At 45.2% G+C, this 16429-nt stretch overlaps 1 protein-coding gene across 2 annotated transcripts in view; it reads right to left on the reverse strand.

Annotated features, from left to right (window-relative positions):
- The window catches only part of znrf3 (zinc and ring finger 3), a 114249-nt gene that overhangs the window by 25069 nt on the left and 72751 nt on the right, over positions 1-16429 (reverse strand). For both annotated transcript variants that reach the window (XM_036980189.2, XM_036980190.2), the window contains exon 2: positions 15503-15625. In XM_036980189.2, the coding sequence (XP_036836084.1) occupies positions 15503-15625 (123 nt within the window). The remainder of the gene's footprint in view (positions 1-15502; positions 15626-16429) is intronic.

Below are 16429 nucleotides of genomic sequence, written 5' to 3' on the forward strand. Positions count from 1 at the left end.
CAAAACTGGCAGTGCGGCATTAAAGTTGAAGAAAGAAGCGCTACAAGGAACTAGGCTATTTACTAGGAACATCCTAATGCAAGGACACTCTGCTACAGTCGGTCAATATTTCTCATCAATTTGTAACAAAAAAAAGTCCCCACAAAATCTTGAATCAAGGACATCCTTGCGGGAACATCCTCTTGGAAACATTTAAACCTGTTTTATAGTCGAGAATTGAAGACTTGTCCTTTGGCTCATCAGTAAATAGAAGAGTGGAGAGACAGAATTGGAGGAAGTTAGAAAGTGAAACACTAAACAGGGACGTAGTAAGTCAGCCACTTATCAAAAGGTAGACATCAAAACGACTGTGTTGTATTCCAGTGAAAAGGCTAAGACTACTAGGAACTGGAGTTGGGTTCCTTTTCTTATTAAAACAGGACGTGTGACAAACAAACATCTTACGTCATGTACAGTAAAATAACATAATAACCTTATCTAAATAAAATGTTATAAAGTAAAAAAAACATGACTGCATGACAGCAGAATGATGCAATGTTTCTGGGCATTACATCATCAACGTGTGCCACAGTGTCACTAACTAGCTACCACAATCACACAACACGGTACGTTGACCAACCGTTACAATACCTCACTGTTAGTTATCATAATAATGGAGCATTTAGTCCTTTAGGGAAGGGAAAGGGGGATACCTAGTCAGTCGCACAACTGAACGCATTCAACCGAAATGTGTCTTCCGCATTTGACCCAACCAGTCTGAATCAGAGAATTGCGGAGGGCTGCCTTAAATCAACATCCACGTTAATTAATAAATAGGATTTTCTACAGAAATCAGAAGAAAAAACCATTTATATAATCCTAGGATCTCAACTACCTCATCAGAACTGACCAATGGGAGCAAGTGTTGTCCACCTCCAGCATTTTGCCCATTAAGCTGGGGCGGCAGGTTGCCTAGTGGTTAGAGCGTTGGGCCAATAACCGAAAGGTTGCTGGATCAAATCCCCAAGCTGACAAGGTAAAAATCTGTCATTCTACCCCTGAGCAAAGCAGTGTTCCCTGGTAGACTGTCATTGTAAATAAACATTTGTTCTTAACTGACCTGCCTAGTTAAATAAAGGATCAATTTTAAAAAAGCTCTTTATCTGCCTCCGTCCTTTTCTCGCCCCCTCACTCCCTCCTTTTCAGGAGACAAACCAAACCCAGCAGTCGTAAAAACACAAACAATGTATGGAGAGCAGAATTAGTACGATACCTGCTAATCAAAATTCAGAAAAGAGCCGTTAAATTCTACAACCACCTAAAAGGAAGCGATTCCCAAACCTTCCATAAGAGATGAACCTAGAGAAAAGTTTCCTCAGTCAGTTGGTTCTATGGGCTCTGTTCACAGACGCAAATAGACCCCACAGAGTACCAGGATTAGACCCAACCAAATAATGAGAAAACAAAAAGATAATTGCTTGTCATATTGGAAAGAACTAACCAAAAAAACAGACCAAACTGGAATGCTATCTGGCCCTAAACAGAGAGTACACAGTGGCAGAATACCTGACCACCGTGACTGACCCCAAAATAAGGAAAGCGTCGACTATGTACAGACTCAGTGAGCATTGCTATTGAGAAAGTCTGCCCTGGGCAGACCTGGCATTCGAGAGAAGATGTGCCCACTGCCCACAACATTTGGTGGAAACTGAGCTGCACTTCCTAAACCTCCTGCCAAATGTATGACCATATTAAAGACACATACTTCCCTCAGATTACACAGACCCACAAAGAATTCGAAAGCAAATAAATTTTTTTAGAAACTCCCATATCTATTAGGTGAAATACCACAGTGTACCATCACAGCAGCAAGATTTGTGACCCGGTCGCCATACAAAAAGGGCAACCAGTGGAGCACAAACACTGTTCTAAATACAACCTTTATTTATCTGTTTATTTATTTTCCCTTTCGTACTTTAACCATTTGCACATTTTTATAACACCGTGTAGCCATAATATAACATAATATAATCATTATTCCGAAACTCTTGTGAGTGTTATGTTTACTGTTCATTTCTGATCGTTTATTACATTTTTGTTTATATCACTTGCTTTGGCATTGTAAACACATGTTTCCCATGCCAATAAAGCCCCTTTGAATTGAATTGATTCCCCCCTCTACCCCCCCTCCACTGGCAGCCCCTTCAGACGAGTAACAATAACTGGATGTAACTTAGCTCTCACTACTGCCCCCCCCCCCCCCCCCCCCCCACACACACACACACACACACAACCCCTCTCCCCTTCTATCCCTAGCTACGGGCTCACATAAAGAGCTCCCAGTCAGTCTGTCTCGCTCAGCCTCTCTCCCCATGGCTGCCAGGTGTGTTACTCCCCCCCCCCCCCCCCTCGAACTGTGATTCTCTTTTTTCAAGAGCTCTTCTTCCATTAGCTCAACCTCTCAAGGCATGGCTAGCTCCAATGGCACTTCTCACTCTCTCACACTTACACACAAACTCTCAGGAGGGTGAACCAAACCCCACCTCTCTGTTCTTACACCTCTGGATGTTCTCTCACATGGACAGAGGAGCCCGCCACCACACCATGGAGAGGACAGACAGCTGATCAGATCGAGTGTGTGTATGTATGTGTGTAGCAGAGAGAGGCCCCTGGCTGCATGGGGCCCAGATCAGGCTCAGGCGTGGTGGGCCTCGGCCCCGAGCAGCTCAGGCTCAAAGAGAACAGGGCCATCACACACAGAGCAGCCCAGTATGGAGGAACTCTCACAGAGAAGAACAAACGCACACGGGCTTAGCTATGTGGAGACCCAGGGAGAGAGAAGAGAAAAGAGACGCTTTGGTGTGGGAGCCATGTCTGATCATATCACTGTGATACGGTTTTAAAATTTTGTTTTATCCATGTTACCTCTTTGGATAGCTAGCCGTTGTATTTTCTGGCTAATAGCAAAAACGGTCAAAACTCACAAAATTAAATATATATTTTTTTAAATCACAAAAAAAATTTAAACAAAAGAAGTCGACTTTTTAACCGTTTACAATTACATACAAATTCAAGCATGTTGAAGAATTTATCATCTCAAATTAATCCATTTAAAAGACCCCCCCCCCCTCCTCCTCTGTGGCGCTCCGCTCTTTCATTTCCACTCCCCTCTCTCTCTCTTCTCCCTCCCCCTCTTTTGCGCTCCCTCTTCTTCTTTCTCTTTTCTCCCGCTCCCTCTCTTTCGTCTTAAGTCCCCGGGGCTCCTTTATTCTCTCTTTAAATAGGGGCCCGACCAGGGCTGTGAAGTGTAATAATGGTCATTTTTCCTCTCCATTCAGCAGCGGGTAATTCCACCCAGGGACGGCTCACTTTGAGCCACATCACACAAGGAGCTTCCCAGTGACCATGGCAACGTGCTCAGTGGGATCCCGGGGCCGTGAAGCAGTGATTTGGGGGATTTGGTGGGGTGTAGGGCAGCCAGGGTGGCTGGGGCGGTGAGGGCCCGCAGAGGAGGAACAAAAAAGAAAATGCTGTCCAAAATGGAGAGAGGAGAAGAGAGAGGAGAAGAGAGAGGAGAAGAGAGAGAGAAGAGAGGCCCAGTCTAGGTGTAGAGAAAGCCTCCGACCGAGCGAGCGACACCCCACCAGGAAGAGAAGCCAAGATACTATCAGCAAGTTGAGTCGTACAAAACATGAAAGGAGCACCCAAGAGGCAGGCCTCCCTCATGGTGCAGGCAGCTCAACGCTTCACAGGGTTTCACTCTCTCCTGCTCTCCTCCCCCTCCCTCCTATTTTTTTCCCCCCTCTTTTCTCCCCTCTCCCTCCTTCCGCCATGGTATGGCACTGTTTCTGTGATGTGGTGGTGTGGGGAAGGAGGGAGGGAGAGAGGGAACTGAAGGTAGCATGTGAGTTTTATTGTTGGTGCCAAAGTCTATTGATGAACTGATGCTTTCATTGATCATAAGGGAGGATACCTTGGCCTTCTGTTCACCTCTTAAAATCCACCCCAGCACCAGTACATTCACAGGGCCCTCCCCCCCTAACCCTAGAATGTGTGTAATCCACTGGTTAGTTATAGGGGAAACGCTGGATTACCGCTTCATAATAAATCGTCCTACTGCTACTGCGATGACACCGACCACCATTTCGGTCTTCATCACTTTAACGACCACAGCGTCTGACAGTAACATGCTCTTCTGTGGACAAGCTGTCCTCATATGGCATGAAAAGAAGTAGGCCCTTAACTCCACCTCTGAAAGGAGAGAAAATAGTCCCATCGACCCACCGCTACTCCATCTATTCCCTTCCGCCAGCAGAAAGCATTCTTCCATAAACGCTAGGTAATTACGTTGGAATAAAAAGCTGCAGCTGCATCTTAACAATGCACTAAAACTATTATAGGTAATCAATTCCTATTATATTGACGTTCGACAGCAATCTATCTACCAAAGCACTGTGCAAAACCACCTGGCCATCGAAACACAACACTTCGCTCTCCCTCTCTGCTCTGCTATGGAGTCCACCAAGACAGAGAGAGAGACAGAGAGAGAGACAGAGACAGAGAGAGACAGAGAGAGACAGAGAGAGAGAGACAGAGAGAGAGAGAGAGAGAGAGAGAGAGAGAGAGAGAGAGAGAGAGGGTGCTTTATCAAAGCACACCTAATCTCTCAGCCCCCAGATAAACAGTGGATGAGCTCACATAAACCACACACGCACACACTTATTTTTTGACATTTTCATCAGCCAATATTATCATCCACAAAATAAAATGAATGGTGTACAATACAACATAAAGGGTGCAACAGATCAGCACCCCTGCCAGAACCTACCCTATAAAACTCCACAGTACGAGTTTAACAACACTCTGTGTGGCACAGCACCGCATTGGCATACCATTCCATGTGGTCTGGCATTGGCATGGTCTCTAACAAACAGACCGACAGACACCTTTCCCAGGTCAGCTACAGGGCAGGGCATCCAAGGTTTACACAGCCAGAGGTGGGAACAGTTAACCTAACACAGGCCCCAGGCCAGACTGTGTATGTGTGTGTGTGTGTGTGTGTGTGTGTGGCTAGCTGCCTCACTCTCATCTCTCTCTCTCTGGCTGAGATGCCAGACAGGGTAAGCATCCAAAAGCCACTTAGCAGTAAGAAGGTGCAGCTGTTTGCTGAGCTCCACAGCAGGCTGTGCCAAGAGAGAGAGAGAGGGGCAGAAACAGAAAGAGGAGAGGAGTGCCAGGCTGCTAGCTAGTCACTGCAGGGGATCTATATCATAGAATTACAGTGCATTCGGAAAGTATTCAGACCCCTTGACTTTTTCCAATTTATTTAAAGTTACAGCCATATTCTAAAATGGATTAAATAAAAAATGTTCCTCAGCAATCTACACACAATACCCCATAACGACAAAGCAAAAACAGGTTGTCAGAAATGTTTGCAAATGTCTTACAAATAAAAAACAAATACCTTATTTACATTGCTATTCAGACCCTCTACTATGAGGTGTATCCTGTTTTCATTGATCATCCTTGAGATGTTTCTACAACTTGATTGGAGTCCACCTGTGTTAAATTAAATTGCTTGGACATGATTTGGAAAGGCACACACCTGTCTATATAAGGTCCCACAGTTGACAGTGCAGGTCAGAGCAAAAACCAAGCCATGAGGTTGATGGAATTGTCCATAGACCTCGGAGACAGGATTGTGTCGGGGCACAGATCTGGGGAAAGGTACCAAAACATTTCTGCAGCATTGAAGGTCTCCAAGAACACAGTGGCCTCCAGCATTCTTAAACGGAAGAAGTTGGAAACCACCAATACTCTTCCTAGAGCTGGCCACCCAGACAAACTGAGCAATCAGGGAAGAAGGGCCATGGTCAGAGGTGACCAAGAACCTGATGGCAACTCTGACAGAGCTCCAGAGTTCCTCTGTGGAGATGGGAGGACCTTCCAGAAGGAAGCCACTCCTCAGTAAAAGGCACATGACAGCCCACTTGGAGTTTTCCGTAAGGGACCAGAAAGAGTCTCAGACCATGAAAAACAAGGTTCTCTGGTCAGATGAAACCAAGATTGAACTCTTTGGCCTGAATGCCAAGCGTCACAATTGGAGGAAACATGGCACCATCATGCTGTGGGGATGTTTCTCAGCGGCAGGGACTGCGAGACTAGTCAGGATCAAGGGAAAGACGAACGGAGCAAAGTACAGACACATCCTTGATGAAAACCTGCTCCAGAATGCTCAGGACCTCAGACAGGGGTTAAGGTTCACCTTCCAACAGGACAAGGACCCAAAGCACACAGCCAACACAATGCAGAAGTGGCTTCGGGACAAGTCTCTGAATGTCCTTGATTGGCCCGGTCAGAGCCCGGACTTGAAACCGATCGAACATCTCTGGAGAGAACTGAAAATAGCTGTGTAGCGACACGCCCAATCCAACCTGACAGAGCTTGAGAGGATCTGCAGAGAAGAATGGGAGAAAGTCCCGAAATACAGGTGTGCCAAGCTTGTAGTGTCATACCCAAGAAGACCCAAGGCTATAATCACTGCCTAAGGTGCTTCCACAAATTCCTAAGTAAAGGATCTGAATACTTATGTTAATATGAAATATTCAGTTGAAGTCAGAAGTTTATATACACCTTAGCTAAGTACATTTAAACTCAGTTTTTCACAATTCCCGACATTTAATCCTTGTAAAAATGCCCAGTTTTAGGTCAGTTAGGATCACCACTTTATTTTAAGAATGTGAAATGTCAGAATAATAGTTGAGAGAGACTTATTTCAGCTTTTATTTATTTTATCACATTCCCAGGGGTCAGAAGTTTACATACACTCAATTAGTATTTGGTACTATTGCCTTTAAATTGTTTAACTTGGGTCAAACGTTTTGGGTAGCCTTCCACAAGCTTGGTTGGGTGAAGTTGGGTGAATTTTGGGTGAATTTTGGCCCATTCCTCCTGACAGAGCTGGTAGAACTGAGTCAGGTTTGGAGGCCTCCTTGCTCGCACACACTTTTTCAATTCTGCCCACAAATGTTCTATAGGATTGAGGTCAGGCTTTATGATGGCCACTCCAATACCTTGACTTTGTTGTCCTTAAGCCATTTTGCCACAACTTTGGAAGTATGCTTGGGGTCATTGTCCATTTGGAAGACTCATTTGTGACCAAGCTTTAACTTCCTGACTGATGTCTTCAGATGTTGCTTCAATATATCAACATATATTTTCTTCCTCATGATGCCATCTATTTTGTGAAGTGCACCAGTCTCTCCTGCAGCAAAGCACCCCCACAACATGTTGCTGCCACCCCACAACATGTTGCTGCCACCCCACAAAATGTTGCTGCCACCCCACAACATGTTGCTGCCACCCCACAACATGTTGCTGCCACCCCCGTGGTTCACGGTTGGGATGATGTTCTTCGGCTTGCAAGCCCCCCCTTTTCCTCCAAACATAACAATGGTCATTATGGCCAAACAGTTCTATTTTTGTTTCATCAGACCAGAGAACATTTCTCCAAAATCTATGATCTTTGTCCCCATGTGCAGTTGCAAACCGTAGTGTGGCTTTTTTAATGGCGGTTTTGGAGCAGTGGCTTCTTCCTTGCTGAGCGGCCTTTCAGGTTATGTCGATGTAGGACTCGTTTTACTGTGGATATAGATACTTTTGTACCGGTTTCCTTCAGCATCTTCACAAGGTCCTTTGCTGTTGTTCTGGGATTGATTTGCACTTTTCGCACCAAATTACGTTCATCTCTAGGAGACAGACCGTGTCTCCTTCCTGAGAAGTATGACAGCTGCATGGTCCCATGGTGTTTATACTTGCATAGTATTGTTTGTACAGATGATCGTGGTACCTTCAGGCATTTGGAAATTGCTCCCAAGGATGAACCAGACTTGTGGAGGACTACCATTTTTTTCTGAGGTCTTTTGATTTTCCCATGATGTCAAGCAAAGAGGCACTGAGTTTGAAGGTAGACCTTGAAATACATCCACAGGTACACCTCCAATTATGTTAATTAGCCTATCAGAAGCTTCTAAGTCATGACATCATTTTCTGGAATTTTCCAAGCTGTTTAAAGGCACAGTCAACTTGGTGTATGTAAACTTCTGACCCACTGGAATTGTGATACAGTAAATTATAAGTGAAATAATCTGTCTGTAAACAATTGTGGGAAAAATTACTTGTCATGCTGATTTGACAAAACTATAGTTCGTGAACAAAACATTTGTGGAATGGTTTTAATGACTCCAACCTAAGTGTATGTAAACTTCCGACTTCAACTGAATATATATATATATATAAATTAGCAACAACAAAAAATGTTTTTGCTTTGTCATTATGGGTATTGTGTGTAGGTTGATGAGGGAAAAAATTGTGTTTAATCCATTTTAGAATACCATAAATTATGTAAATTATAGGCTGATCTCGATCTACACCATGTCGGAGTGTGTGGAGAGGGGCTCTAGCACAGGGTAAACAGTCTAGAGACTTCGGCTCTTATGCTATTATTGTATTAAAAGGGTAGGGTTGTGACGGTAATGGTTTTTAGATGATGGTTACTGGTCAGTCAAATGACAGCGTCACCATAATAACCATTTGATGCTGGCCTTCTAGGCAGAGTTCCTCTGTCCAGTGTCTGTGTTCTTTTGCCCATCTTAATCTTTTATTTTTATTGGCCAGTCTGAGATATGGATTTTTCTTTGCAACTCTGCTTGGAAGGCCAGCATCCTCTTCACTGTGGTGTGTTGCGGGTACTATTTAATGAAGCTGCCAGTTTAAAACTAGTGAGGCGTCTGTTTCTCAAACTAGACACACTAATGTACTTGTCCTATCGCTCAGTTGTGCACCGGGGCCTCCCACTCCTCTTTCTATTCTGGTTAGAGACTGTTCTGTGAAGGTGAGTAGTACACAGCGTTGTACGAAATTGTCAGTTTCTTGGCAATTTCTCGCATGGAATAGCCTTAATTTCTCAGAACAAGAGTAGACTGACGAGTTTCAGAAGAAAGTTCCTTGTTTCTGGCCATTTTGAGCCTGTAATTGAACCCACAAATGCTGATGCTCCAGATACTCTGTCTAAAGAAGGTCAGATTTATTGCTTCTTTAATCAATACAACAGTTTTCAGCTCTGCTAACATAATTGCAAAAGGGTTTTCTAATGATCAATTAGCCTTTTAAAATGATAAACTTGTATTAGCTAACACAACGTGCCATTGGAACACAGGAGTGACGGTTGCTGATAATGGTCCTCTGTACGCCTATGTAGATATTCCATTAAATATCTGCCATTTCCAGCTACAATAGTCATTTACAACATTAACAATGTCTACACTGTATTTCTGATCAATTTGATGTTGTTTTAATGGACCAAAAAAAACATTTCTAAGTGACCCCAAACTTTTGAACAGGAGTGTATATATATATCTCAACAAAAAAAGAAACGTCCTCTCACTGTCAACTGCATTTATTTTCAGCAAACTTAACATGTGTAAATATTTGTATGAACACAACAAGATTCAACAACTGAGACATAAACTGAACAAGTTCCACAGACATCAGCTGCATTAAGTACTGCAGTGCATCTCCTCCTCATGGCCTGCACCAGATTTGCCAGTTATTGCTGTGAGATGTTACCCCACTCTTCCACCAAGGCACCTACAAGTTCCTGGACATTTCTCGGGCGAATGGACCTAGCCCTCACCATCCGATCCAACAGGTCCCAGACGTGCTCATTGGGATTGAGATCCGGGCTCTTCGCTGGCCATGGCAGAACACTGACATTCCTATCTTGCAGGAAATCACGCACAGAACAAGCAGTATGGCTGGTGGCATTGTCATGCTGGAGAGTCATGTCAGGATGAGCCTGCAGGAAGGGTACCACATGAGGGAGGAGGATGTCTTCCCTGTAACGCACAGCGTTGAGATTGCATGCAATGACAACAAGCTCAGTCCGATGATGCTGTGACACACCGCCCCAGACCATGACGGACCCTCCACCTCCAAAATCGATCCCGCTCCAGAGTACAGGCCTCGGTGTAATGCTCATTCCTTTGATAATAAACGCTAATCACCCCTGGTGAAATAAAACCGTGACTCGTCAGTGAAGTCCTGTTTGGACCAGCACCGGTGGGTTTGTGCCCATAGGCGACGTTGTTGCCAGTGATGTCTGGTGAGAACCTGCCTTTACAACAGGCCTACAAGCCCTCAGTCCAGCCTCTCTCAGCCTATTGCGGACAGTCTGAGCACTGATGGAGGAATTGTGCATTCCTGGTGTAACTCGGACAGTTGTTGTTGCCATCCTGTACCTGTCCCGCAGGTGTGATGTTCGGATGTACCGATCCTGTGGAGGTATTGTTACACGTGGTCTACCACTGCGAGGACAATCAGCTGTCCGTCCTGTCTCCCTGTAGCGCTGTCTTAGGAGTCTCACAGTACGGACGTTGCAATTTATTGCCCTGGCCACATCTGCAGTCCTCATGCCTCCTTGCAGCATGCCTAAGGCACGTTCAAGCAGATGAGCAGGGAACCTGGGAATATTTATTTTGGTGTTTTTCAGAGTCAGTAGAAAGGCCTCTTTAGTGTCCTAAGTTTTCATAACTGTGACCTTAATTGCCTACCGTTTGTAAGCTGTTAGTGTCTTAACGACCGTTCCACAGGTGCATGTTCATTAACTGTTTTTGGTTCATTGAACAGTCATGGGAAACAGTGATAAACCCTTTACAATGAAGATCTGTGAACTTATTTGGATTTTTACGAATTATCTTTGAAAGACAGGTTCCTGAAAAAGGGATGTTTCTTTTTTATATACATATTTTTTCCCCCTTTATATATATTTTTCTGCTGAAAACTTGAGGGGCCCCAAAAAAAAACGACCCGCGGACCACTTGGGGAACTCTACTCTACAGCCTTGTGTATTTGCTGTATGCCCTTACAGCCAGCAACAGGTCCAGAACCAGTCGAGCTTAGGGTTGTGTTTTTAGGGTTGCAACGATACCAGATTCGTAATATAGAATTCTTTCCATGGGAAACATGAAAACACATAGCAGACTGAACTATTTGGTCCTTTAAAAACTTGCTGTGTGTAAAATAGGTTGTGCTATATCTTGGAAAATAGATAAAATGTGACTCTGGGTGACAACATAATGGTGTTTGTTTCCAACATTAGGGCTGATTTCGTAAATATGTGAACTCCGCTTAGTGTTTTGTTTCCTTGCCAAAATACTAACGAGTATCACAATACGGGTATCGTCCCGGCCCTAGTGTTTTTGTAAGGGCAGAGTAGAGTACATGGCCCCTGTGTGTGTGTGTGTGTGTGTGTGTGTGTGAGTGGAGAACATGAAAAGGCTGTGAGGGAGAAAAAACCCCAATAATAATTAGACAGCCTCATATCTTGACACAACCCCCCCCCCCCCTTTCCCCTCTCACACCCTCAACCCTGAAACAGCAACCCTCGCACCCCTCCCTGCGTAGGAGGTGATGTCATGCCACAGGATGGAGGGATGAGGGCGGGGATGAAAGGAAGAGAGGGAAAACCCTCATGCCGGTCAGGGCCCATGCGGCCGTTGGTGCGGCAACATGAAAAGTGGAAATATCACGCTGGCATGGCGACAAAAGAGAGCAGAGCCACCAAAGCCATGGCATGATTACATGTTCCACAAGAGACGCCAATATCACACAGAGAGAGGGAGAGAGACTAACGAGAATGAAAGAGAGAGACTAGAGAGGAGAGAGAGACTAGAAAGAAGGAAAGAGAGAGACTAGAGAGGAGAGAGAGACCAGAGAGAAGGAAAGCGAGAGACTAGAGAGGAGAGACTAGAAAGAAGGAAAGAGAGAGACTAGAGAGAAGGAAAGCGAGAGAGAAGGAAAGAGCGATAGAGAGTGTGAGAGGGACTAGAGAGAAGGAAAGAGAGAGAAAGAGGGATAGAGTAGAGGGCGAGAGGGAGAGGGTAGTGGAGGGGAATTACCAGGAAGCTAGGAACATGTCACCCCAGCCAGGCTAGTTAGGACAGAAATACACCACTTAAAGACAGGCAGCACAATTATGAGCACAAAGTTTGTTTTTTCACTAAATTGGTAATTTGCCCAATCAGATCAGCTCTGACAAAGATCTGATGTGAAAAGATTTGATGTGATTGATCAAAAGACCAATTAGGGAGAAAAAAAGATTTGAATTGGGCTGCCCATGTAGACGCAGCAATACCGTTCAACACTACACTTAAAAGAAACCATCATGCGAGGATCTATTCAACACTTCACACAAAACACCACAAGTCAACTTACTGCGCTATAACTCTTTAGTCTGCACAAATAACATGTATAGGCATAGCTACAGCTCTCTGAACAAAGCTAAACCCTGCACGGAAATACAATGTGTAGATGTTAGATGAACAGCTCAGTGGCTATCTACAACGCTACAAAAACAACTCTTCCACAAACACAGGCAAAGGAAACACAAGCTAGAACCCAATCTTCCAGCGCCTCCCCGCTTCCCTGCTGTAGAGGGAGCCGCTGTGTGTGCAGCACGCAGGGAGGGAGGCAGCGGTGGGGGTCACAGGTCAACAGCCCAGCGCCTCTCATAAGAACCAGACAGGAAGAGCTGGGAAAAAACAGTGTACATATATACACCACCAAATGAAGTGGTGGGTTTGGCATCGAAAAACAAAAGCATATGCAGAAAAGTACCTCATACCTACAGTAAAATATGGTGGTGGGGCTATTATGGGACATTTTATGGTCAACGGCAACATGAACTTTACCAAGTATCAGGACATTTTAGCAAAAAACCTGGTTGCCTCTTGGCCGCGAGTTGATCTTCCAGCAAGACAATAACCCCAAGCACTAATCAAATTCCAGAAGAAAATGGTTAATCAACCACAAAATCTAAATAAATGTCAGTCTCCGGACTTGAACCCCATTGGTTTATTTTGAATAGGGCAGTCCATACGTGCAGACGAAGGATATCAAGGATCTGGAAAGATTCTGTAAGGAGGACCGGTCTAAGATCCCTCCCAATGTGTTCTCCATTCTCATACAATGGTTCAGTGTCGTTATCCTCGCAAGGGGAGGGTGCTAGAGCATTGAAAACAGCCAATAATGTTGACCTGTATCTTTTTGAGATTTTTTGTTGTTGTATTACTTGTTAAACAAAATCTCTTTCCCTGAGCAATTGTATTAGTATAAAATAACATAATTCTATTTTTTAACAGTCTTTTTTGCGCTTTATCTCTTTATCAGGGGTGTCAATAATTATGGACCTGACTGTATGTGACACGATACTGGTTTTGGTGTGGAAGCCTGCTCTCTCTACTGCACTAGGACTTCATAGACTAGCATGCCCCACCCCTCCCCTCCATTTTCTTTCACCCTTCTCCTCAAATCCTGCCTTTCACTCTTTCCCGTAAGTCCTGCCTTTCACCCTTTCCCGTAAGTCCTGCCTTTCACCCTTTCCCGTAAGTCCTGCCTTTCACCCTTTCCCGTAAGTCCTGCCTTTCACCCTTTCCCGTAAGTCCTGCCTTTCACCCTGTCCCGTAAGTCCTGCCTTTCACCCTGTCCCGTAAGTCCTGCCTTTCACCCTGTCCCGTAAGTCCTGCCTTCTGTTCATCAAACCTGCCTCTAATGGTGGGTCAGCTACAATAGAAGTAGTTAGTAGTCCTGGCTGCTTTGTTTTCCATTTCAGTAGAGAATCTATGAAGTCAGAATTAGAGTTTAAAAACATCACGATACATTAAAAAAAACGTGAGCTGGCGCACACCCAGAGGAAATTGATTTTGTGTAGAGGTGCTGACTAACGGCGAATAAACTACAAGATGCAAAAATAAAAATAAAGTGTCGCACACTTTATATATAAACTCCCGGTAATTTATTGGGTAAATCACCAACGTTTCGGGCATCAATGTGCCTTCTTCAGGGTGAACATCGTGATGCAAATAGCATATTCGGGGCATGTAGCATATTCTAGAATTGGAATTTAGATCCGAAACTGGGCGGCAAAGTGTGTAGTAAACAGAGAGGAGGGTTGAGTATGGGGTTATACAGGGGGTAAGGCTAGACCGGGCACGGCAGGGTGGGGTGAGGGGGGATATCTGAGCCTGTTTGGGACTACAGTCTGCGGGCACTATGGGAGTAGGGGCATGAGGGCTGGCAGGGGCACTTCGGGCTGTGTGTCTGTCTGGCATTACAGTAGAGTAGTGGCCGTGTCTGGCTCTGGGAACACTACAGGCCCCCAGCTGTGCTCGGGCCCAGGCAGGCAGGGTCTGTTCTGTCAAGATGGGCCAAACAACAATGAAGAGGCCTTTCCCCTCTCCTTTCTCTCTCTCACTTTACACACTAATTATAGACCAGCAATGTCCCACTGTCCCCTCAAAACAAACCAGGAAAGAGAATGGAAGAACAAGGCGCCTCCTCTTCTCCCTCCTCCTTTTCATCTCCATTCTAATGAGGGGATGGATACTGTCATCTAGATCACTTTCACAACACCTCCCCCTGAAAGAGGGCCACAGGTCTGCTGGATGGGCTCTGCTCCTGCACCAAACCCCCCCAATTCCAACATGGCCACCTGCCTACAAAGACAAGAGATCATCCCTATGGTGGCCCCAAATATCAGCTCAGCAGACGTTGAGTCAAGGCCTCACTGCAGTCCAGTCAGAACGCTACTGTACGCCAAAAACACTCGACTGACCCGTTGACTACAACAAATGATACAGTCGGTACTTTCAAGAGAGGAACCTATCGTCCACACTTGTTCCTATTCCCAGGTATAGTACAAGATTCTTCAAGTGTTTGAGTGCCTTCGTTCTAGCATTACCATTAGCTCAGCTTTCAGATCCTGGCGTGTTGCGTGTTCTGTTCTTCTCTGTTCTACTCGGTAGCTAGCATGAGTCGCCAACCGACCGCTAACCGTCGCCTCCAGAGAAAGTGCCTCATCCATTAGCATGTCTATACAGCTACAAGGAGCGCTCTTTCAATTATGAATGGCTGCCCTCTTTCTGTCACTGGGAAGGCGAGGCCAGGCGTGTACAGGATAAACGAGACGATAGCCTCCCCCCCTTCCTCAGGGACAAGTGGTATGTTCCATTAGGAAGGACACTTAATTAAAGCCATGATAAAATACCACTCTAGACACCAGAGGGGAGGTCTGGTGGAGGGGAGAGGGGGAGAGGCAAGTGAAGGCTTCAGTTCCTCTCTTCTGATTATTGAAGCGAAAAGAGGAGAGGTGAAAAACAAAAACAAAACCTGTCAACGAACGGTTCCCTTGACAACCAGGGATCAGAGATAAATAATACTGACAACATTTTAATTAAGTTGCTGAACACAAGTTGTCTTCACTTCAGAGCCAGGACGAATCTGCCCATGCTGATAGGATGAAGGAGTGATGTTGTCTGGCATGTACAGGAGCTGATCCCAGATCAGCACTCCTACCCTGAGACACTTGATACATAGGGGCCACGGTCTTGTTTAACATCCAGCACCTACCCAAAGACATTGCATCATGTTCGTCTGTGTGCATGTATAACCTAGCTGTGTTGCTCACCTTTCCTAGGACAGTGAGACAGCTGGGGTCCAGCTCAGGCTGCTCCAGCTTCACCACTCCCACCCAGCCATACTCGTATAGGTCCTCCTCATCATTGTTGTTACACAGCCCCAGCGGATGCATCTGGAGACACGAGGAAAACCTTGGGTCAATATCACAACATATAAAACAGGATTAAGGTCCTTCACGGCACAGCATAGGGTTAAAATCATTCTAGGGATCCTGGGAAAACATGCTCCTGCAAGAACCTAAATGTCCCTTATTATATTACATACAAGCTGGTGCAGGTGTGTGTGTGTGTGTGTGTTTGCGGTCGGGCTCAAAGAGATTGCCGTTGAAGTGCGCTTTATACACTGTACCTATGAGCTAAGCAGCAGCGCAACGGTTTAGCAGCCAGCCAGGCACATTCATATTACTATAAAAGGATGTAAGGCTTTAAATGAAGAGAGAGAAAAAAGCCAATGGTAAAGTAGCTAAGTTCCACACCACTGCACATTACCCAGTGTCTAGAGTATCTTAAGTGGTCCCCCTATTATCCCTAAGGCTACTAAATGATCTTGGGGTTTGCAGTGCCATTCCTCAGAGCACAGAAAGAGAATGACTAGAATGGAAAAGAATCCCCCTTCAGACCACAGCAATGCTTCAGGTCGAACGCACTGATTATAGGCCTAAGTTGCGCTGGATAAGTGTCCGCTAAATGACTACAATGTAGAATGTCTGTAATTGAAATGCCCAGTCTATTCTATGTCATTGTATTCTTATGTCCTGACGCAGAGGGAGGATGTCTGCAGAGTAGATTAGACCTGAGGACTGAGGATAGGAGGGCAGACATGACAGAGGCTGGCTGACTCACTCTCTCTCTGTGTGTGTGTGTGTGTGTGTGTGCGTGTGGACACGAGGCAGCCCCCTGTAATTACAGACTAATGC

The sequence above is a fragment of the Oncorhynchus mykiss genome, chromosome 6, assembly GCF_057628025.1.
Source record: "Oncorhynchus mykiss isolate SJ-2025 chromosome 6, ASM5762802v1, whole genome shotgun sequence".
Taxonomy (NCBI): Eukaryota; Metazoa; Chordata; class Actinopteri; order Salmoniformes; family Salmonidae; genus Oncorhynchus; species Oncorhynchus mykiss.